The 22,386-nt window shown below is 41.7% G+C and overlaps 2 protein-coding genes across 3 annotated transcripts; one reads left to right on the top strand and one right to left on the bottom strand.

The window, feature by feature from the left end:
- Positions 1–578: 578 nt before the first annotated feature.
- Lamtor4 (Late endosomal/lysosomal adaptor, MAPK and MTOR activator 4) lies at positions 579–2,490 on the bottom strand. Its single transcript, XM_037436129.2, has 3 exons — positions 2,166–2,490; positions 1,768–1,888; positions 579–739 (listed from the first exon to the last, which is right to left on the bottom strand). The coding sequence occupies exons 1-3, from the start codon at positions 2,241–2,243 to the stop codon at positions 642–644; spliced, it is 297 nt and encodes a 98-aa protein (XP_037292026.1). The 5' UTR covers positions 2,244–2,490; the 3' UTR covers positions 579–641.
- Positions 2,491–2,783: 293 nt separating this feature from the next.
- On the top strand, positions 2,784–21,743 carry Uvrag (UV-resistance associated gene). 2 transcript variants are annotated; one of them, XM_075894929.1, is made up of 14 exons: positions 2,784–2,999; positions 3,155–3,269; positions 3,379–3,413; positions 3,524–3,587; positions 5,074–5,177; positions 5,938–6,027; positions 10,087–10,184; positions 11,892–12,124; positions 13,512–13,684; positions 15,344–15,407; positions 16,316–16,481; positions 17,959–18,037; positions 18,815–18,903; positions 20,850–21,743. In XM_075894929.1, the coding sequence occupies exons 1-14, from the start codon at positions 2,931–2,933 to the stop codon at positions 21,457–21,459; spliced, it is 1,989 nt and encodes a 662-aa protein (XP_075751044.1). In that variant the 5' UTR covers positions 2,784–2,930; the 3' UTR covers positions 21,460–21,743. The 2 variants fall into 2 exon arrangements, with proteins under 2 accessions (XP_075751044.1, XP_075751038.1); XM_075894923.1 differs by having other exon boundaries at positions 10,084–10,184.
- The last annotated feature ends 643 nt before the right edge of the window (positions 21,744–22,386 follow it).

Genomic DNA, 22,386 nt, shown 5'->3' with positions numbered 1-22,386 from the left:
TGGCGTATCGCTGACTGGTCAATTATGTTTGCCCCATGAACTTAACAAATGTGTGGTAGCTCCTAGTTTGTGGTGAGGAGTCCAGAGGTGGCTTCTTTTGGTTCTGCCCGCACAGTGTGCAGGAACATTCCGTTTGTTCTAGCACCTGGCTCCACTTAATTCTAACAGTTTTATATTCCACTTAGGGTTCCAATTATCAAGCCGTTACTCTACTATGGATATTGATAGTATGAGGTTTGTCAATACCTAAAAACATTATGTTCAGGGAAGCAGCGACGTTGAAGCCCCTGAGGAAATTTACCAAGTTCAGGTTTCCTACCTAAAATCAGCGTCACAAAGGCGTGTGTATGAGAAAGTCTACTAACACACAAGTGCTTGTAATCACAAATTGAGTAAGTGCTAGTGGATGGAGCATTTCTGCAAATGCTCTCTAGGAAAAACAGCGAAGGTTATGAGCGGAGCTAACTTTTTCCGGGCATCATGCAATTTCAATATGCCTAAAACAAATAAAAGGAAGAGAGAGTGAGGGATGCAATGAAAGACCGCAATGAAAACCGTAATGGCAATATCAACAAAAATGCTTTGGAACAATAAATTTTATTTACAGAAGTTACATAGGCTAGTGTACAGTACGGTATACTTTACACAACAACCGGCTCAACAGGCAGGTACTCTCTCTTGGATATGAAAATTTTTTGGCTGGAGAGGGTCACAACATAGTAGTACTTCCCGAGATAAACTGAAACAGAAAATGTAGAGTATATCGTCAGTGTAATAAAAAATGTTCAGAATAGTTTTATGGGCACGAAGACTACATGAAAGAATATAAAGCATGACTGCTCATTGGAACAGCTTATGAAGTGAAACAGGCTCTTTTCCATGTTTTTCTGGAGTACTGCAAAGCACTGTCTTAATGAAGAATCCATACTGACTGCACTGTTGAATTCTCAAAGCACATTCCTGCACAATTCATTTCTCAGCTTTGAAGATGAAGGTGCTTCATGGCAGCTTGTGTTTCTTGCATTTTTTGAACGCTATATTTGCAAAAATAAGACCATGATCAGTTTGCTGCATGGCCCATTTTATTTTTCATGCTCCTCATGATGATAAGAAAAGGTTCAAATTCGAACAAAAACTTAAGTAGCTACGGAGGCTTTTTGGGGTTCCAGATCTTCATTATATGCGAGAGAATAGGGTACAATGTATGTATAATGAAATAACTGCTTAGGTGTAGCCATACCAACAATAATCTACTACAGCACTGAGGCACTTAAGAGAGAAAAGTGTCGCCCTGGGAATCATGGTCTACAAAAGTTGGCTTGAAACGTACGCCACTGGCGGCACATTTAATTTGGCAGAAACATTCGACCGTATGAAAAACACGTTTTGAAACGTGAATGCATATCTACGATATCTACGGACAAGGCAGTGTGGCGTAGCTAATTGCCCAGTGAACACAACTTTCAAAAAATCTCGGACTACAGTTGAGAAATCAGTCTTGTTTTTTCAAATCTGAAACACGTGATAGTGAACACGGTCACGTATCGCGCACATAGGGAGTAACCTCTGTCAAGTGTCATCTCAAATGCCACAAGAATAGAAACGCTAACATAGGTCCCGCTTTTGTCATAGAATAAGTGCTAATATATTTCATCGCACGAGCGAAGTGACAGCACTGTTAAGACCAACTACCACAGGTTCCATCAACTCTAGGACACTGTATTTTAGGTTTCTCAAAACATAAGTAAAAGCACTAAAGCTACTTACTTGACATGCGGTTGATTGTATCACTGTTGTCTGTAGGCAGTAGATCACGCCTGTCTGCACTGTAAACCATCTTGCGGATGATCTCACCAATGCGCTCTTCATTTTCAAGCTCGCCTCCCGACTGCAGGCAAGTAAGCAGAACGTAAACAAATGAACGTTTAAGATACATGCCACAAAGCGGTTAAGATTTGAGAGCGTGACAATTACAACTGACAACTCTTTCACGCTACAATGATCCATTTATTGAAAACGAAGTACCTAAACGTTGATATGTGAGGTTTAACGTCCCAAAGTAACCATATGATTAAGTACCTAACACGTTAACAAAACCCAATTCGTAGATTTCAAAACAACGCTGAGGAATGAAGAGGGGCGTTTAAGTGATGCGGACTACTCACGCTCATAACACCGCCATCAGCATTGAGCACCAGATATCCTACTTGGTCCGGGATCTTTTCCATCCACGAGAGCATCATTTCAACTCTTCGCTGAGACTATTCACAAACAATAAGGCTTATATAAACTACAAGGCAATCTTCGTAAGACAACCACTTGACGTAGCTTTGAAACGCGCACAGAGCCCGTCACAACCAAAACCCCGGAACTTGAATGACAGGAAGTACTCTTTCTCTCTCCTTTCATTCAATCTTGTCTCTCTCGTTTATGAACAATCGTGCGGGCAATAGCAGACGAGTGGGAGATAAGATAAAACCATCGCAGCTGTTTGAAGTTGGGCGACGATAAATGAATCTGATGTCTTATAATGCAACAGGAGGATTGAAAATTAAGGTCGTTAGAAGTCGCGTCGTTAGTTTGCCACGCTGGTGGCTTCCGGTTCCGCTGTTCATGGAGGTGTGCTCCGCTGTTTGGCTACAGTTTGGCATCCTTGCCGTATTTGCTATGCGGTGCAGGTCACAATTGGGAATGTGTTCAAGAGCATTTGCCGTTAACATTTGTACTCATCAGTCGCCAGGACGCACAGCATAGAAGCGGGAATCAACGTATGTTTCAAACTACGCTTTGCTGTCCCGCGCTGTGTGGTTTAATGGCGAAGTAAACTTTCGCGCTACGGGGAAGTTGCCGTTGGCCGTGTATACGCCCGCTGTTTACACTTCCCTTTGGTGTACGGAGATGTGTAACTGGTGCACCGTAAACGGACCACGATGGAATTGACCGACTACGCTTTCGACACACGAATACGCAGGCGTCACATTCCGTTGCTCAGCAATCAGGTAATGGTTTCGTTCACGTGTTTTCGTGTTTCGTTTCGCTCCGTAGGCTACAGTTCCACCGGCTGTTGTCATCTAGCAGCTGCCCACTTGCGTCGCCGTAGAGATCGCTAAGCACTTGTTCTTGGGAAGCAATTCTACCTTTTTATTTTTTTCAGAGGCGACTCAGACATTTGACAGCAATACATGCCCGGAACGTCGTGTCAACCGAAATATCAGAGTCTGAGTATTTTGGCCTTTTCTACACGATTCACCTAAATCGCGATGATCCCGGTGAGTTACACAGCCTGCTCACTAAGGTGTCTGGTGCTAATTTCTAAAAGTACTGAGAGACGTGCGACGTTTTTCTGTTGAAATAAAGTTTCGTTATGTTGATTTTCAGCCATTTACACCAGTGAAGTGTGCGAGAATAATTTGGTAAGTGGGATTTCGTATGTCCACTGATGTTTCAACTTACAGGAAACACTGAAATATTAAATATTTACATTGCATGAGACACTGCGCTTCTTTCCATATTTTTTCTACAGAATCCGATGTGGCAGCAACTACAGATGGCGAAGTTCAACAACCTGCGGAATAATTCTTCCAAATGTATCCTTTTTTACTGATCACTCCGCACTTTGGGTGTTTTATTTTTTATTTTTGTGTATAAAATGAGCACCAAAGGGAATATCGTCTTACTTATTGCAAGATGGCTTGAGTAACTCTTTAAGGTTGTGTGAATATTCACAGCTATTGACAGTAAACTTTCATTTGTTGGGACCTGTGTCACTTCTGTAAAGTTCTGCTGATGGAAATTTAAGTTTTCCTTCAGACCTAGAGTTCATTTAGTTACGTTGGCGCAGGAAAAGCAAAGTGAGTATTGCTGCTAACAGCATTCTTTTTTGTCAAATTATGAAGCTGAAGTGCATGCATATGAGAGAAGCCTGTGAGATAGGCTTGGCCTCATTCATTCAAAGTATTCTACTCATATCAACCTCTAGCTAAAAGTTCTAAGTTCTCTCAAACTTGCCGGGCTTGGATCTTGTTTTTCAATGGCTTGCAGCATGTGTTTTTATGAACACACAAACAAACTTATCAATCAAAAACATGGACAGGTAATCGATTACATACTCTTAATTGAAGAAAGAAATTTCCCATTGACATCTGCAGCTTCTTTCACCCCAACCAGAGGAGTACCTTGCAACTATAAGTACTACATTCAGAAAGGTAACTGTACCAAGAGATGGCAATATATGTAGTGTTAATGATTTTTATGCTCATTGGCCATCATCTTTCAAAGCACCACTTGAAATTTTGGCAGTGCTCAAAGTTGTGACTGCAGTTTCTCAGCGACATGGTCCTGACAAGGAGCTCCAACTGCTCACGTGAATTCCTTAGATAGCGAGAGAAGATAGAGCTGCGTCCATATCTTAGTCACCAGCACTGCGTAGATATGAACAACAAAATTTCCACCAGAGTGTAGTAAATGCTGCCTTCTATGTAGTTGAGAGAGCAGCATGTTTTTTTTTTTTTCGTAAGTCTTTGGATTTTCTTGTCAGAATAGCAACATAGCGTGCACTTTCTATTTGACAGCACTACACAGGATTCTTTTTAGTACATTTCCAGAAACATGCTACCATAGCATAGAAACTGGAAAATTGCTTAACTAGGAAAGCACCATACCAACTCAGTTTTACTGTACGTGCTATCTTTCCAGAGTAAAACCATTTTTTGGCCTTTATTTGTTCTATTTTATATGTCGTGTCTTTTTCATTCTTTGCCCCATGTAGTATATCTCGCTCATCATTGTGCATTTCACAATAACCAATGTAATGCATTGTTCTGGCCGGATTTTCGATGGAGGGAAAATTTTTGACGTCTGTGTTCTTAGATTTAGGAGCACATTAAAAGACCCCAGGTGGTCGAAATTTCAGGAGCACTACACTACGGCGTCTCTCATAATCATATGGTGGTTTTGGTGCGTTGTACCCCAAGAATTATTATGAACTTTCATAGCCTTCTGTGCAATTTCACTATTCCTTGTATGCGCTGAGATAGCATTTTTGTTTTCTTGACTGGTTGGAACACAATGCAGCTCTAGTGGTGCGAGTCTGGCTAACCAAGAAAAATGACTCTTGTGCCACTTGTCTGATAGAATGGGATGTCAATCTTCATGGGCTCTACTTTCTTGGTGAACAGGTAGTCATTGAGTTTTTTTTTATATATTAGTAAACTGTTTAGCATCAATGAAAATTGCTTATCTCTGTCACTATGAAACTTGGAATTGCAAAAGGCCCCCTGACATAACCCGCAGTTGAATCAGGGGTCAGTTTGAGATTTAAGCTTAACAAGGGAAGCTGTGGCAACTATGTAAACATGCAATGTATGCAAGCACGTTGGATGGCTTGACAATGCCCATCACAGTCTCTGTCAGTGTCGGAAAGTGGTGTTTCATGCCACATATAAGGCCACTGACAACAGGCCATCTTTTATAAAAATGGCTAAAGCCATGAGAAGAGCTCAACGTGCACCAGCACCTTCCTGTTGGTTTCTAAAGCATTTATTTGGTATTTGTATAGCATTGGCCTTCACCATTGATGCACTAGCTCATGCACCTCAATTGTGAAGCAGTTACAACCAAAAAAAAATGATAAAACAACTGTATTGCATCAATTCATCTGTGCAAATGTTACATTGTTTTAGCTCATTCCGACATTTGCATTTCACCTGAATGACCGTTCAATTCCTAATTTCTAGTGCAACTTTCATTTAGTTCACTCATATCTTTTTTTCTCATTTTCTTTGTGAGAAGCGGAAACTGATAGTCCACAGTGAACATGTATGTAATCATATTCTACATGTATGTGATCATATTCTACATGTATGTGATCATATTCTTTAATTGGACAGTTATTTCTCTTTACATAGTCTTAATGCAATTTTTTTTACTTTTTGAAAGGTGCCCAAGGATGGAAGGAAGTTTCTCCCAAATACGCTTCTTTTTGCCATGCCAGAAGGCATTTATGGAGCTGCAAACACCATTGTGCAGGTGAGGGGTTCCGCAGGAATCATAATTTGGGGTTTGTGTAAATGTCAGGGGTGCAAAGAAAGGAAAGAAGCAATTGTTATTTTGAAGTTTCTTTTATTTGTGTTAATGTGGTTGCATAGCACTAGCTACACCTATGACTTCAATACTCACGGAAAAAATCACGAGGTATTGGTTCATTTCATACAAGAAATAGTCATATTTACTAATACACAGGATTGAAAAGCATGAGATTACATATACATACGGTGAAACTTCACTTGAGCGAACTTGAGGGTACCTCAGGAAAATTATTCCTAAAGGGAAGGTTCGCTGAAATGAAAGCAGCTATGTTGTAGCTTGTTATCACTAGCTGAAGGAAATGGCAAGTGTTCAAATAAAGTTTCAACTCCTTTGTTTTCATGCTGCTCCTTTGCATCTTAATTTATGTCTATATCGGATCTTGCAAAGGATGCAGTAATCTTTTGCTATGCTTGTGCTCTTAAAGGGGCTCTCCAACACTTTTGAAACGCCTATTTTTTGTATGTGTTTTGCGTAGACCGATGGCCAGGGATAATTTTAGCATAGGTCTAAGCACCGATATCGAATCATTTAGTATTTTAACCGTGCAATAAAGTCACTGCATTGCTGCCGACCCTTCAGCGCACAGTGGCGCTCGTTAGAACAACGCGGGCGGAAATGACGATGATGAGCGCAGCCTATCCCAGGATGCGTAAAGCTTCGCTCCAAAGCAAAAGTACCTGCTTGAGTTCTGACAAGTCGGGGAGGCTCATTTCTACCAGCCTCACACAGCTGTTCGACCGCGTAAACAAAACGGCGTTGTCAGGCACCACATTGCCCATTGCTACAGCAACAGCGTCGTAAGCACATTTGACTGAACAGTCAACAATGGTGTACGAGCTTCCTCTAAGTAAGAGCTTTCAGCCCATGTCATTGGAGGCCCCCTGCAACGTCACAGCAGAGAATGAAATGTGGTCTTGTCACCCCGCGAAATTAGAGTTGAGGGTAGGCATTTTTTTCTTGTATTTTGAATTTTTTAAATTGAATAACTGTGTGTCGCTATCAATGCCGTTCTTGCTGCACTAATTTGTCCATGCATCAGTCTATGCAACGCACGAGCAAAAAAATGGGGGGTTGAAAAGTGTTAGAGGGCCCCTTTAAGACTGCAGTGGTCACAGGTATATTATGTTACTATGTCCAAGTTATCATAAACCTTCTGAGGCACTATACTTTGCTGGCCAGAAAATTACTTCAGTTCTCCAAATGCGTTGGCACTTCCATGCAAAACACAGTTTTTCGTCCAGAAGCATGCGCTTCCCTTTGGTACTCATGATAACCTCCATGCAGTTGTAAGGCTAATGCTGCAGCTGTTGCGGCAGCTATAAACTCCATCTGGTGTCAAAAATATCTACGCAGCCAATTAAGTGCAAGGCTGATTGGGGCTCTCTTTGGTCTTACTGTAACGAAGTGTCATTGTCAGTATAAAATCATGGCTTTTGCAATTAAGTCTAGTGACACACTGTTTGCATAGCGGACTGTGAAGCCCACGGTGAAAATGTGCTTTAATAAGAGCAGTTGTACTCATTGAAGGGATCAACATTACCTTGTATGCTGTGGATGGTGTCATATATATGTTCGCAGAAATGAAATGCATGAAGCACTGTATGTTGTTTAAGGGCCATTCACCAGGTTTGACAATCTTGAGCTGACAAGCGCAATGCATAGACGAGGCGTTCATGATCACGTCTGCCGAAATTTGCAAGGCTACGCACCGCGAAAATGGGTCAAATTTCAAGATGAACGCTGCTCCCCCTCTCTTCTGCCGATGCGCGCCCAGAGAATGAGGGCATGACCTGTACGTATGAATGGCCCTACGTACACAGCAATGCGGTGACGTTGGTCCTCTTCATAGACGACTCTGCTCTGATGTTGCGAACAGTGGCACGTGACATGGCGAAAATCATTTAACACAGCGTGCATAGTTTATGTAATTTGTTGCTTGAAAAGATTAATAAAACTCTAGATAAATAATGAGACACAATAAGGGAATGTGAGCGTCCTTCTTCCATTTTTCTCCCGTGAATTGCAATGAGATGCGGGGCTTATGTGTCGGCATTTCGCATGCGTTCGTGTCCCCGTGGTCAGCGCATCGAGCAGACGACCGCCGTGGAACGTTCCTACGCGTTCGCGCACTCATTGTGCTCATCTATTCTACCGCGTCTAAGCCAGCATTTCCAAACCATCCCACAGAAACTGGCAGAAGACCACAAAAGAACGCTGGTCAACAAAGCAGCGCCGCTGGCGTGCTCGGGGGTTGGGCTTGTTTGGGCACGTCATGCCTACGTAACCTCTTGGTCAGGTGGCGGAGAGGGTGGGGAATAGATTTGGATTGCGAAGGCTATGTGGAGGAGCGACAAGGGTTTTGAGCTCACCTCCTCTCATCCTCGTTTCACGCCGCTTCAAAAAACCTGTTTTCTTCGCTCGTGATGAACCGATTCAAAACTTTTTTGTGGCAAAATGTTCCTTATCGGACACCCAACAACTTCCACTGTCTAATCAAAATTTAATATGGGGCCTGGTGAGTGGCCCTTTAAGGTGAAGTGGGTTAGCATTGGGGTCAATGGCACTGTCGCAGGGGATTTTAAAAAGGTTAGTGTCTTACAACAGTTTCTTTTAGTGACATTCATTTATTGTATTGTGTTAGAACTTATTTGCATTTCCCGCATGCAGTCAAATATGTCAGTCAAATATGTGCAGACAATGGTGCCACACAAATATTCTTGTTATAAATGTATTTAAAAAATTTCCCATTGCAAAATGAAGTAACAGTTTTCCTGCAAAGGCCAAGCAGTGAATGCGATAGCGAGAAATCGTAATTTCATACAAAAAGCAGCTTGATACTTGCAGCATGCCACTAAAGCACAAAAAGGGATACTCCACAAGACTGCGCAAGTATGCACAGAACAAGCGTGAACTAACAACTGTGACAGTTGTTACTCTGTGTTTGAGCAACGTGCTGCAGGTGTCAGGAGTGCAGAACACTACGCTTTCAGATATTTTTTTCTTTACACTGCAACACATGGAGAGACCCCTCTGTGTCTCGTGCCATGCTGTGGCATCAAACCCAAAGTGTTTGCAGCAGGTTTTCTCTTTTTTTTTCATTACACATTTGGAGGGGGGGCAAAAGAAGGCCACCATTTTATGTGCGTCTCGAGAGCAATTTTCAAATTTAAAGAAAATGAAGAAGTGTTGCATGATATAACACGCACTCAAACTCTTCCAAAATCTATGTACCACCAGCAGTAAATCGTGTATATAAAGCGCTCGCCGTTATTGTACTGGGACATGGATGGCACATGGTTGATCTATCTAACGCAGCATGCTACAGAGCATGGGGTCACTGGTGCGAATCCCAGGTTTTGTGCTTGAGATTTTAATTTTTTCTTTCCTGTTATATATGTACACACACAAACACATTTTGGACATGATGACGACTGCAAAAATCTACCAAGAGTGCCCGCATAATTGAAAATGAAACTATCACAAATTAAGGGGATGCTTTCAGAAAAACAAGGGGTATCCCCCCCCCCCCCCCCTATTTTTTTTTCATTGGGAAGAGTGTGGAGAGATCCACACTTATTCTAAAGGAAAGAGCAAAAAGAAAAAAGAAGCTGTATTACTGCAAGTCACTTTGAAATACACTATACATTGGCCTTGTTATATAAAGTCAAAACAGTGCTAACTCGCATTTTTTTTATGTCTACTATATTCATTTTCTAGCTTTATAAATTCTCTCAGTCATGCAATCTGTCTTCAGAGCGTAACTAAACAAAAGAATGATTTGTGGGTGCTTACAAGTCAGTGTTGTGCAAGCGTGCTACAGTGTTCAGATGTTAACCTTTGTTTCTAACACAGACGCATTCAGTTATTATGACTGACTTATTGCTAATTACTCATCTGTAGGCACCACTAACAAATGTTTACATACATGTCATCCTTTCTGTGTAATTGCGATTCATCCATTCACATTGCTTATTTGTTTCCTGCTCCTTGTTTTAGCAGGGAACAAAGAGCGACACCTCGGGTCACAGCTTATACGAAGTTCTTTACTCAGACCCAACTGTGATCAGGAATTCGTGCTCAGTCAACAGCCTTAAGCGGTAAGCGTTTTGTGCTAGCAGCTGTCTTAAAATTGCAATAAATTGCTAAAATTCAAGAAATCGCATGTCTGTATATAGCATTAGTGTTATTTCAAGTAAAAAAATTCTTTCTGGGGTCTTTTACATTGCAAAAGCATGGTACGATTATTAGGCATGCCATAGTGGGACTCCAGGTTTATTTTGACTAGCTGGAGTTCATGAACATGCACCTATATCTAGATACGGAAGGTTGCAGGGTCAGTTATCTGTTCGCAATGACAGCACATTAAAGAGACCCTAAAGGCAAATAGTAAGTCGATGTTTATTGTGAAAATAGTGGTTCAGGAACCTCGTTGTGCTACTTTTGTGTCAAGGAAGTGCTTATTTTGAAATAAAATCGCGTTATAGTGGTCCACATCAAGTTAGCGCACTTTAAATACCCTGCCTGAAAGTGGTCTGTTTCACTTCACTGTTGCTGTGCTCAATGTTGCCCGGCTTTATTGCGCTGCTGCCAACACTATCAGCAAAGCAAAGGTACCGAGAGTCACAGCAACAACAACGGTCATTCAATAATTTTCTGCCATAGTCTAATATGGTGGGCTTTCTGGGTTCAACTGGGCCCCGCTAGATGGCACCACCTATACAGTGTGGCCAGGTTAAAATGGAACTTTTGAGCCACTCGCAACATTCCCCATAGTAAATCCCTGTGGTTATTTTTTCTGTAAATCAAACAGAAATGGACAAGCAGCATTTTATTACTTCTCGTGGTGCACGGAAGGTTCTTTGTTTATTGCAGCTAGCTTGATTACTAGTGAATAATTGTAGTTGGTTGCTTTTATGTCATCGGGATCATTTTCGAAATATCCCGCTCATGGGGCCTGTCGTGTGGCACATTTAGCTTGATTTCTCAGTATGTAAGGCACTACTGTTGATAATATTGCCAATTTAGACATCATACATTGAGCTTTCCCTATGACATAAGTTGTTATTTGCCTTTAGTGTCCCTTTAATGCGGTCGAACAGAAAAATGTTGTCCAGTGGCTAATGGTATGGCCACACTTAATTCAGTTCCTTCTACTAATGTATCACTCTACAGTCTGGGATGTTAAACTGCCTATTTTCTTCTGATAATCATCTGTTAGTTGATGTGGCAGAGCTGCATTAGTGAACAATTAACATATACGTTTTGCTGCTTGCACTCTCCCTAAGTGCTTTTTATTCTGGCTATCTGATGCTTTTGAAATGTGAAAGTGGGAGCAGCCAATTGCCATTAAGTTTAGGGAAATAAGCAAATGGGTTTGAGATATATTCATCATATAGGGCTGCTCCAATGGATGAATGCCTGAGAGTAAAAAAAATGCCTTATGGTGATCGGCCCTTCCAATTCCGGCATAGGCACTAGTGGGGTAGAGTGCAATTGAGCTGGGTTGATAGTGTAAGCAGAATTTGACATTTACATTTAGTCAGTGATGGGACAGTAACACTGAAGAAATGTCCCTTAATGGAAACAGGTGTGCATGTGATAGTTAACTGTGTGTTCAACTAATATGGCTGTCATTAAATCAGCTTGTACATTCATCATTTCTTTCGGTTAGCAGCGGGAGCTGGCAGAAAGGTTGAACATGGTTGAGTAAAAGAAAAAAAAATTTAAGTTAAACTTGTCTGAATGCATTGATATTGAATATATTTCTGTACATGTAGTTTTTTTATTACTTTGGTTAATTTCAGTATGATGATGACAGAGAGAGCGATCAAGCAAACACAGGCATCAGTGTCACGTGTACGCCGAGCTATAGAGCAGCGGCTTCAGCAGAGGCTACAGCTTCATGAGCGTCTTGCCGAGCAGGAAAAGTTGCAACTTCGAATAGGTCTGCTAAAAGAAGTCATCGAAGAGCGTTCTCGGCAGCTTGAAAAGGAACAAGTTGCCTGCAAAGTTAAAGCGCAGGAGCTAGCTGACAAAGGTGACTAATTTTTTTCATTTATTTTGTTGTTCTATTTTTGGGGGGGGGAAGGAGGCAGAGGTGGCTGTTTCACTGCTCTATATGTATATCAATGTTCAGTCTGTTCAGCGAAATCTCAGAGTGCATGGCATGCAGTGCAGCCAACGCTGCAGTCACACACCACTGTAGCAGACAACACAGTTTAACACTGCGCCCCCTCAAGCATCTCCGCACTCATGAGCATCTGCCCACGTGTGACTGCAACGCTGGCTGCACCACGTGCCATGCGCTTCGAGATCTCCTCTAAGCATGAAACAGACTGTGCATGCTATGCTCACAGTGACGAACCTATTGTTTTTCAGTTGTATCAATTTTGTGTTTATTTGGATGAAACTAATATCTTATAGTGTTTGTAAACTATCAAAAGATATTCACGTTCATGAATTGTGCATATTCAACGTTATGGCCATATTTTGCTTCAATATTTGAAATTATGAATATTTGCACATATCTAACGAAATCATTTTGGTGACATATTTAAACTGCACGAAGTATACAACATGTTAGACACATAGAACGATCACAAATGAAGTGCACGTGTGCATAGAACGATCGTTCTATGTGTCTAACATGTTCTCTTTTTCGTGCAGTTTAAATATGTCTTCAAAATCTATTAACCAACTAGCCCAACCACATGCATTACTACTGAAGAGACACTGTAGTGGAGAGCTTCGAAACAAATAAAAAAGAAAAATACAAATGCAGGCCATCAGGACAAGGAGTTTGTCAGAAGCTTGCCCAAAATCAGTGACTTGCTTTTCCACTTATTACATCCAATAGAGAATTGTATCTTCCAATTATTGCAGTTCAGCTTTGGCGACTGTGTTTTAGTGGTTAAGTGATGATATGTGAAATAAAAAAAGAAAATAACAGGTAGTTGATTTTGGGCCATGTCACTGTAGTTCTTGCCGAAAATACTACAAATGGCCTTGTACAGTTTTGGGAGGTAGCTTGGTGGCTGAAGCTTATCTGCCATTTAAATGAAGGGACCTTGACCTCCGCATATTAGATAAAAGGTTAGTGGTATGCTTTGGCAACTTTAACAGTTTCAAAGTACACTGCTCTACGGGTACTGCTTAGTTAAGCTATAAGGTGGCTTCTTATAATAATGCAAGCGCAAGAGTGCCACATTTTGGGCTGGCAGAACAGAAAAACAGCTTTCTCAGTTTTTCGCCTCCTATGTGTGAGGCAAGAAGATGACCGAGAATTCTTGTTGTATTCTCATTCATGAATTCATGTTGATTTTCTCTTGTCGCATGTACCAGTACAGTACGTAGATTTTGTTTACACTATCTGGAAACATTAAGTGACGCCAAGCCAATCCATTGACTGTCTTTTGCGGGGGCAGAGAAGCAACTGGCGACTATGGCGGCCGAGCTTGTGGAGAAACGGAGCACGCTAGTGGAAAGGCGGAGGCACTACTTTGAAGTCCGGGAGAACTTGCTCAAGACTTCCTCACGGTTGTTGTTCAGACAGAAGGAGCTCATCACCGAGCTGGCTTTTATATACCCCGTCGTGCCTGTAAGTGTGATGTCTTCTGATAAACATTATTAATGATTGTTGAGGTTTTGTGTTCCAATAAGAGTTTGAGAGATGCCTATAGTGGAGGGCCTCAAAAATGTCCGCTTGGGGTTTAAATCCAAATGCAAACCTCTAGCACTTTGCCTCCATCAAAATGCGGTCACTGCAACCAGGAATCAATCCCGCTATATTTGGGCTTGCAGTCGGGCACCTTAACCACTGGACCACCATGGCTAGTTTCGTATAAGCTTTGAAACATACTGCAGTGCTATTCTCGAAAATGTAGTTGCTTTTGTTTAACCTTGCAGCTAAGTTAATTTGTTTTCTAATCCAGTTACCTCTAGAGCTAAAGCTATGGAACATCATCTTAGACATTTTGTTTTTATTTATTCTGGGATCTTGATCAAACTGCATGGGCTTATGTTGTTTTTTCTGCTAATTTAAAATATGTAATTACTTTTTGTGTAACTCATCTTGTTCCTGAAATAAATTAAGTTCGCCCCTTATTGATTAAGGCCACCATAGAAAAACAAAGTGCCGAATTAAAAGTGATGTTTAAGATATGGCAACGAAAGCTAATCACTAGAGATTAAAAGTATGGAAGAGTTTTCTGTTTTTTGGCCTTTCTTACCATAACATAACATTATTTTCCTCAAAGACCCCTCAAGGAGTATTGCACGGCAAAATGGTTATTTCGAACTTCCATATCCAAAAGCAGTTGGAATTGTGTTACAATTTAGATGAGTAATTAATTAAAAAGGTTTGTGCTCTAAATTTTGCTCTCATACTTACATTCTACACATGTACAGATCTTTATTGCAAAAAGGATTATTGCTGTACTTGCCCTAGCTGCAGAGATATTGAGGTCTCAAAATTGAACAGTTGTAAATTTACTTTTTTGATAAAAACGAAAAAAAAAAAAGATAATAGTAGACAGTTTCTTAAAATAAAACAGTCACGGCGTGCATATTTTGTGATACTCATAAAGCCAGTCATAAATTGGTAGCAGAACTTATAACACAGATGCTGGCAAATTATAAAGAGGCCTTGAAGTAGGCTCCCCATTTTTTGAAGGTTCTGCATTTAGATAGCCCCCAAAATACCACTTCTTGGTGTGTGGAATCATAATGTCTGTTGTCACCTCAATTACAGTCATATATCTGAGAACATCTCATAAAACTTCTTGATAGTTCAAACGAAATTCAGAGGTCTCTTCAAGTTTTTGTTAACGAGAGTCGACTGTATGCCAATTTTAAAAAGTGACTTTTTTGTCTTTTGTCATTTTTCGGTCCCAAAGACCAGTCGGCCCCATGAAAGAAATGGCGTAACATAAAATAAGGTGCCTTTATTTTGTCAGGTAACGGAAGTACTATCAGTGTATAAGCTTTATTCAACTTTGTTTACGAGAACAGTTTTGTCTGGGGTAATTGTTGTTTAGTGGACTTCTACCGCTCTCACTTTTGGAACAGTGCAACTTTCAGTAAACCTTGTATTGTATTGTAAGCATGTCAAAAAAGAATGCTGGTATGATTTCGGGACATTAGAGCATATGTACTCAACAAAGAATGAGACGCTAGTATAATCAAGTTGCTGCGAGCTATGACGTGAGAAACTTTGCGTCTGTCCTCCTAAAATACTCAATTGCAATATGTCTTCCAGTTTCCAGGAGAAAAAGGCTACACCATCTGTCTTGTTCATCTTCCTAATAGTGAGGACTTCAGTGGTGAGTGTTCAGACACTTGTGTTTTTCTATAGTTCTGAATTTGTCGCACTTTTTTGTGAAGGCCATGGCAATGACCTTTAGTTCATGTTTGGGTAGCCATAACTGATGGGCTCTACATGTTTTGGAGCGTGTGTAATTTTTCTTCTCTTGAAGCTGGTACAGTAAGCATTGCATACAAGCAGGGATAGCTAGAGGGCACAAAGACAACAACAAATTAGAAAGATATTCTCAAAATTTTAATTTGAGTTTTTATTTCACAGTTATTATGAACCTGTAGCCCATTCTTGTATCATACCAGTTCGTTTTGACCACACATGGCTTCATCAAGCTCTCAGTTACATTCAGCTTGAAACTTTTTGCGTAACTGTCGCATTTTACACTTCTATCTCCTCTTTAAGCTAGTGAACTGGCTTAATGAGATGTGCCCTTTTGTAATGGCTCAGTTTGCGTGGGCCACCATTTGCTTACTGGTGTCGCAGCTAGATGGTTGTATAAAACTTTCGCAATGCTGATAGTGCTTCATTATATTATAGCAGTATGAACACTGCCATTCTCAACTTCTAGCTGCTTCTAAGCGCCGAGAATTTTGCAACAGCTTCACATACGTGCTTGCAAAAATGCTACAGATGCTCGTGCTTGGTCTGCTGGGTACTTTTGATTGCATTCATTACTACATATTGTTGAATAATCTGTGTTACACCAGCATATCATACATGGAATACCAAACGTGCTTAGCTATGTTGATCAGAGAGCATTGTGTAGTGCCTGATGCTGCAGAGGTACTCTACCATTTCATAGCGTTGTTTAAGCACGTGTACTTCGAATTTTTTCATGTTAAATGACAACGTGGTGAGTGATTAACAGTGATGTTGATAGAGCTGCGTTATTTCTTCTTTTTTCCGATCCAGATCGGGATGATCAAACAGTTTCGGTTGCCTTGGGTTACGTCACACACACACTGCTGATGATGTCTCACTTCTTGGACACGCCGCTTCGCTATCCCCTTATCCACTGTGGATCTATGTCTTCAGTGCGAGACAACCTCATCGAGCATTTTACAGACAAAGAGCGCGAGTAAGCTTCTTCCATTCTTATCTCTTTGATGCTGAGTTGTTTGCTAAAGGCTGTGGGGGTGCTGACAGCCCCTATAATGTTGTTTGCGCTGCGTGGCGCATGTGTCTCACCCAAAGCCGCATTTTGGGGTACAACTATCGGGCGATAGATGGCGTTGCGTTCGCGTTAAGCACCACTATCATCATTATGGTTGGTAGATTGGTAGTGCCGGCAGTGACCCCTGGTGGAAGCAAGCCTTGGTGGCGGGCGAGAGTTGAGCGAGTCACTGGCACGTTGCCATTGCCGCGAATGGTTGTCTCTAGCATGGGTCCTCGGCGTGTGGTACCGCGGCCTGCGCGCCGGGGGCCCTCGTGGTAAGTCAAGCGTTGGCGCCGCCGCCTTGGGTCATGTTATTGTGTTTGTCATGTTATTGTGTGTTTGTCATGGAGTGCATGGTCACATAGCGGGTTAATTATACTTGATGTACCCATTCGGCGGACGATATCGTCGTCTAAATTAGTTAAATAAATGTATGTGTATTGTTTGGTTTGTACCGACCGCGTCTGCTGTGTCCGTTCACTCCAAGAGCATAGCGTCGCGTGTTGTCCGCCATTTCGAGACCCCACAAGGCCAATCTGTTGGCCTGAGCCAGCTAAAATTCAGCTACAGCCTGTGACAGCACCTGTAATCTGTCGGATGTGCATTTACTTTTTCTGTCCTCTTGCCCATGACTTATGTCTGTTTATACTGTGAAGCATTTCATCAGGAAACTCAGCCATGTAACAGATATAGCAAGCCACTTAGGCATGCTGACTAGCCCTTGGAAAGACCTTTGTAGCACTATATTGCTATGTAGCTGACGTATCAGCGGTCAGAAGAGGACAACGAAGGAGTGGACTGGCTTGCCGCCGTGCGTGCTGTGCTCAGTCTTGATCGGTGTTGATACACTCGCCAATAGTCATGCCTCGTCTTATTTTACGTGACATATTTTTGGTGGAGGTGCTGGGTGTCGATCCCAGCACCACTCGCCACTCTTGACAATATTGTGCAATTTATTCCACTTCATCTTAAATAAGTGTTCGCAGGTAGTAAGATTATTTGCAGCCCTTGCGCTTCAAGACGTTTAAAAAAGCAGTGAAGGTGCCAATTGGGATGTTTTGCCTCATGCACTCGTGAAAGTGAACTAAGTGATAAATACATAGTGTCAACTTATTCGCTGTGTGCACTTGGTGGTGGAAATGTAAAGGGAACCCACAGAATAATTTCTCAGGTAACTTTCTGTTCATACCTCAGTGTCATCATTTTTCCACCATGCATTCTTTGTCTTGCTTCATTTTCCAGTGCACATTTTACAATGCGAGTATCTCCGATTGTAGCAGATCTGATTCATTCTTGGACCTAATCATCATTCAGTTCTAAAGATAACCTACCCACAGTTTTGAGCCCTTGCTGTGTTTGTGATTGGCCCATCCACTTATATTGTGCATGTAAATTTCAGGTTTCCCTTGTATATGAAAGGAAAGGACCGCATGACATTCAACTACGGTGTCTACCTCCTCAATCGCAACATTGCCCAGGTAATGGCTCTCGTATGCCTGACCTTTAGCACTCATGTTTTTTTTTACATTTGGTGATTTGGTGTATCTCTTTGAATGAACATCTTATGCTTGTAAATCAATAAAATATGGTTCTTTCAATTAGCATTCCGCCATGATATTCTATTTACAGCTAAGCTATGGGTTCAGTTATTTAGATTCTGTTTGCTTAATCAGACCAGAAGTCTTGATTTTTCACGGAATCAGTGCCCATATGTTTTCGATGCCAATTCCCTAATCTAATGCGTCCTTAAATAAAAGTTCACCTTAGATGTTTAAAAAACTACACATGGCCATGACTATTCAATGGCTGTCTCTCAAAGCATTCTTCATGGTTTTGAGATACAGAACAATGTGAGATATTGGACACTAAGGGCCAACAACTATCACAAAGGTTGCTTGTTTGCTTAAGCAACGACTAAAAACTTGTTCATGTACATAATGTTGTTGTGTTCATTACTGCAATTTCAGTTGTATTTGGTGTAGTGCCCTCACGTGATATGCAGTGCCTACTATGCTTAAGTCTGCGGTTAACAGATGGTAAACGTTGCTAAAGAAGTATGCAAAGCCCTGTCACTTGGTTTAGATACAGTTTAACCAGATTATATTAGATACAACACAAAGCAAAGATTGTTACCATACCTTCAGTTCACTATAAGCTAACATGTGTCCTTTACACACCGATATAGGTAGGGGAAATTTTTATTTCTTTTAAGTCAATGTTCATGTCTTCATGTTGCCTTTATTTTTACCCTCAAGTTGAGGTGCTACTGCAACATTGTTACCAAAGATCTTCGGACAACCCTGCACAATCTTCATGGGCTTTACGAGTTCTACAGCATAAAGCAGTGAGTGATTCCTTGTGTGTTTTTTTTTTCTTCTTTGCTGTTGTATTTTCCTTTGTCTTCCAAGTGCTGACAGTTTGGATTTTGTTATTTCTTATGTCCTGCCTGCAACTTTGGTGCTTGTGCTGATACAATTGAGTAAATCTTTTAGTACTTCATGTGTTATGCTAAAAAAAAAAAGTGTTCACTGTTGCCTATCAAAAATTCGAATCTTGCACTATGAAAACATATTGCAGCAGATGCCCATCAAGGATTTTTCATATCTACATGCTCTTAAACCTCAGTATGACAAAGTTGCATCTTACACGAAAATAAGTGAATTATATTCAAAACTTCATTATAAAGGTATATTCCTAACACTATACCTATTGTAAGACTATTTTTCATTAATTTTATTATAACCAATATTTCATAATATCTCGGTTTGTTATATCGAGGTTTGAGTTTATATATTCCCTAGATCATTAATGGGGTCGTGAAACGTTCTCCAAAATTTTTTAACTACGTGTGCATTCAGGATCCTGGTTGTCCATTCCATACTATACCTCGGCTCGTCTGATCGTTTTGGCTGACCGAATAGCTAAAAAAGCGCAATTTCGGTTTTCGAGCTCATGTTCTCGACAACTGTGCAGCTGACGTCACTTTAAGACAACCGATAAAGAGTCTCTATCGTCGAAAAAACATGATGATGCAGCGCTGTTCTTGAGCCTTAGTTGACCATGGTTCCTACCATCATAGTGTTTTGATTACGGTGCCATCACCATCAAAACAATACCACAACGTCATGGACACACAGCATAGGGTCACCGACCTTCCCGAACGACAGCGTCGCTTGCTGGAGCGTAGTCGACTCTTGCGCTTTAAGCCGTATGTCGACGCACCCATGCGAGTGTGAGATCCGCCATCGTCGGTGCAAAACAGCGGTGGTGGCGGCAGTGGTGGCGGCGGCGACGACAGTGAAGAAGCCTGCACCCTGGAACTACACGTATCCAGACCGACCGTGTGGCAGAACCCTCGCTTGTAGAATCCTCGACCAGGAGCCTCTGCTCTGTGTGTTCATACCATCGGGACCATCGCGGTTGATAGTTTGTAGCCACACTGCTCTGCGCTTTGGCTCGCTGGGCAGTTGTGAAAGCAAAGATTGTTCACACTTTCATAAGTTGCGCAGCATTTTCTGGCGACACACACAGTTGCCATAGCGAGGACTAAGCCATCCAGAACATAAAACACAACCTGGCACAACAAGAAAAAAAAAAAAAAACTGAGACTCTGCACTGATTGAGCCAAGGCGATTGGCGGGAAGGCAAGGATGCACATGTAGCAGAGCCCTGATGTACTTCAAAGTGGAACCAAGCAGATCGCTCGCTGTGAATGCACAGCATACAACTCGGAGCGCAAGAACTGCTTTTTTTTTTCTAGGTTCCTATAAATCTATAACTTTAGGGCAAAATAAAGCTAACACTTGGTTTGTGACTTCTCTTACCCTCACGTTTCACTGACGTCACATGTTAATGCCTATAGCGACCAATGGTGCTGCATGGTTACTAGTGAGCCCCCCAAAAAAACTGGGATTTCAAGCGGGCATCAATAATTACGGACTGGATACTGTGCCAAAATATTTTGGAGTTGGCATGTCTAATCCTTATTGAAGCAGGGAAAATTGCAGCCGGGATGTTTAATTTTCATTTCACGACCTCTTTAAAGGACCGGGCAAAAAATAATGTCATCACAAACACCCATGTGGTTTGTGCAGTGCCCCAATTGAGACTCTTGGCTTGGGCTGCAGGGCAACTCATATCTTTCCCACATTCCTATCTCTCAAATCCTTTGTTGGCGGCTGCGTATTTCTTATGCATTGTGTTCAGTCAAACTGATGGCTTCATGAGCAAATAATCAATAAGAAAATACATTTTAACCCTTGCTGACTTTTTTTTAATCTCTTCTTGAAGGAACAGCCAACCAAGCAGTGCACCGGTGCTAGTGCCAGCTTCTCCACTCGCTGTGCCTGTCAAAAGTAACAACAACACAGCCTCTTCACGGGAGCAGCGGTCATCTGATGAGGTGCTTTCGCCTCCCACAGCGAAACGCGAGGACATGGAGCACATCTTCAAATGTGAGGAAGAGCCGTCGGGTGGCGCAGAGGCAAGCTCAGCCCCGCAAAAACTGAGCAGTTCTCTGGACAAAGGGCTGGACAACTTTCAGAGCACGGCTGCCACTGAGCCCGAGGACAAGAGGAGCACCGCAATGCCTGTCAAGTTCCCAACACTGAAGAGCAGCTATCGCCTAAGTGAACCAAACCTCCGAGAGTTCGAGACGCGCACCATGTTCAAGGAGAGACGAGCAGCGACGGAGCACTTGTTGCCCGTGCCGCCTGTTGTGTACGACGCAACGGAGGAGAGTGGATCGCTCAACAGTGGTGACGGCATTGTAGAAGTAGCTGTGGACACACTGTTTGATGCAGATCTGACGGCACGGACAGAGCAGTTGGCTAGTGCGGTGCGCAGTTTCAGGACTTACTCGTCGGTATCATCGTCCAATGGACCGAGCCCAAAGCCATAGCGTTTTTCTCTCCCATAGTGTAAAGGGAAGTGGGTTGGGTTGTGGAAACCCTGTGCAAACCATTGTGTTTTTCTCTCCCATATTGTAAAAGGAAGTGGGTTGTGTTGTGAAAGCCCTGTGCAAGACTTCCTCTCTTGATTACTAAATTGAACTGTTTTGAAACGAGGAACTTCACATCGGCAGCTCGAGACAGCTAGTTTCTGTTTATACTCCTAGCATCATTGTCGGGCTTACAGATGGCAGTATGGTGTATATTTCGGCTATGCCAATTCGCTGCACAAAAGCCCGGCAGCTCTGGTTTGTTCTGTATACAGGCTTGCCAAATATGTGTAGCCTTGGTAACGAAATCGATTACGAGCACTTCGTCTTTTCTATACTAGAATGATGTCTCCTCTGGTAGTGACACCATTTGTGCCTGTTTATTGCAAACGTCAAAGAACCTGTTACCAATTAATGGTAAATTTACTTGTATATTCACTGGTTATTGTAAGTTAAAGAAGTTTTTATGCTGTTATAAGTGTATTCGGCATGTTATATTATATTATTTTGAATGTTAACGTAGTTATAAGTGCACATGTTTGTTCAGGATGGCTACCAACTCCTGACTGTTGTAAATTTTGTGTTAATAAGTGATATCTCTTTTGTACTCTGCGTTTTGTTGTGATGGCTTTTCGTGGGAACTGCCACATTGCAGGTGAAAATTGTAACTGTGCAATGTAGTGATATTTGTTTGCTTGCAGTGGGGATTTGCCACACGAGTTATAATCATTGTGATATTAGTGTCTATCTTTTCTACGATGAGTGCTTGAGCACAGGACTTTTTGCTGGGAAACAAAAGTAACTGCTCATGCTAGTCAAAAAGATTAGAAAGCATTGTATTCAGCTTGGATGTTTGAGAGACTGAAAATAAAACTTGTTTTCATGGTT

This window comes from Rhipicephalus microplus, chromosome 1 (assembly GCF_043290135.1).
Source record: "Rhipicephalus microplus isolate Deutch F79 chromosome 1, USDA_Rmic, whole genome shotgun sequence".
Classification (NCBI taxonomy): domain Eukaryota; kingdom Metazoa; phylum Arthropoda; class Arachnida; order Ixodida; family Ixodidae; genus Rhipicephalus; species Rhipicephalus microplus.
The sequence above is the reverse complement of the archived record's forward strand: the minus strand, read 5'-3'. Positions and strand labels throughout refer to the sequence as shown.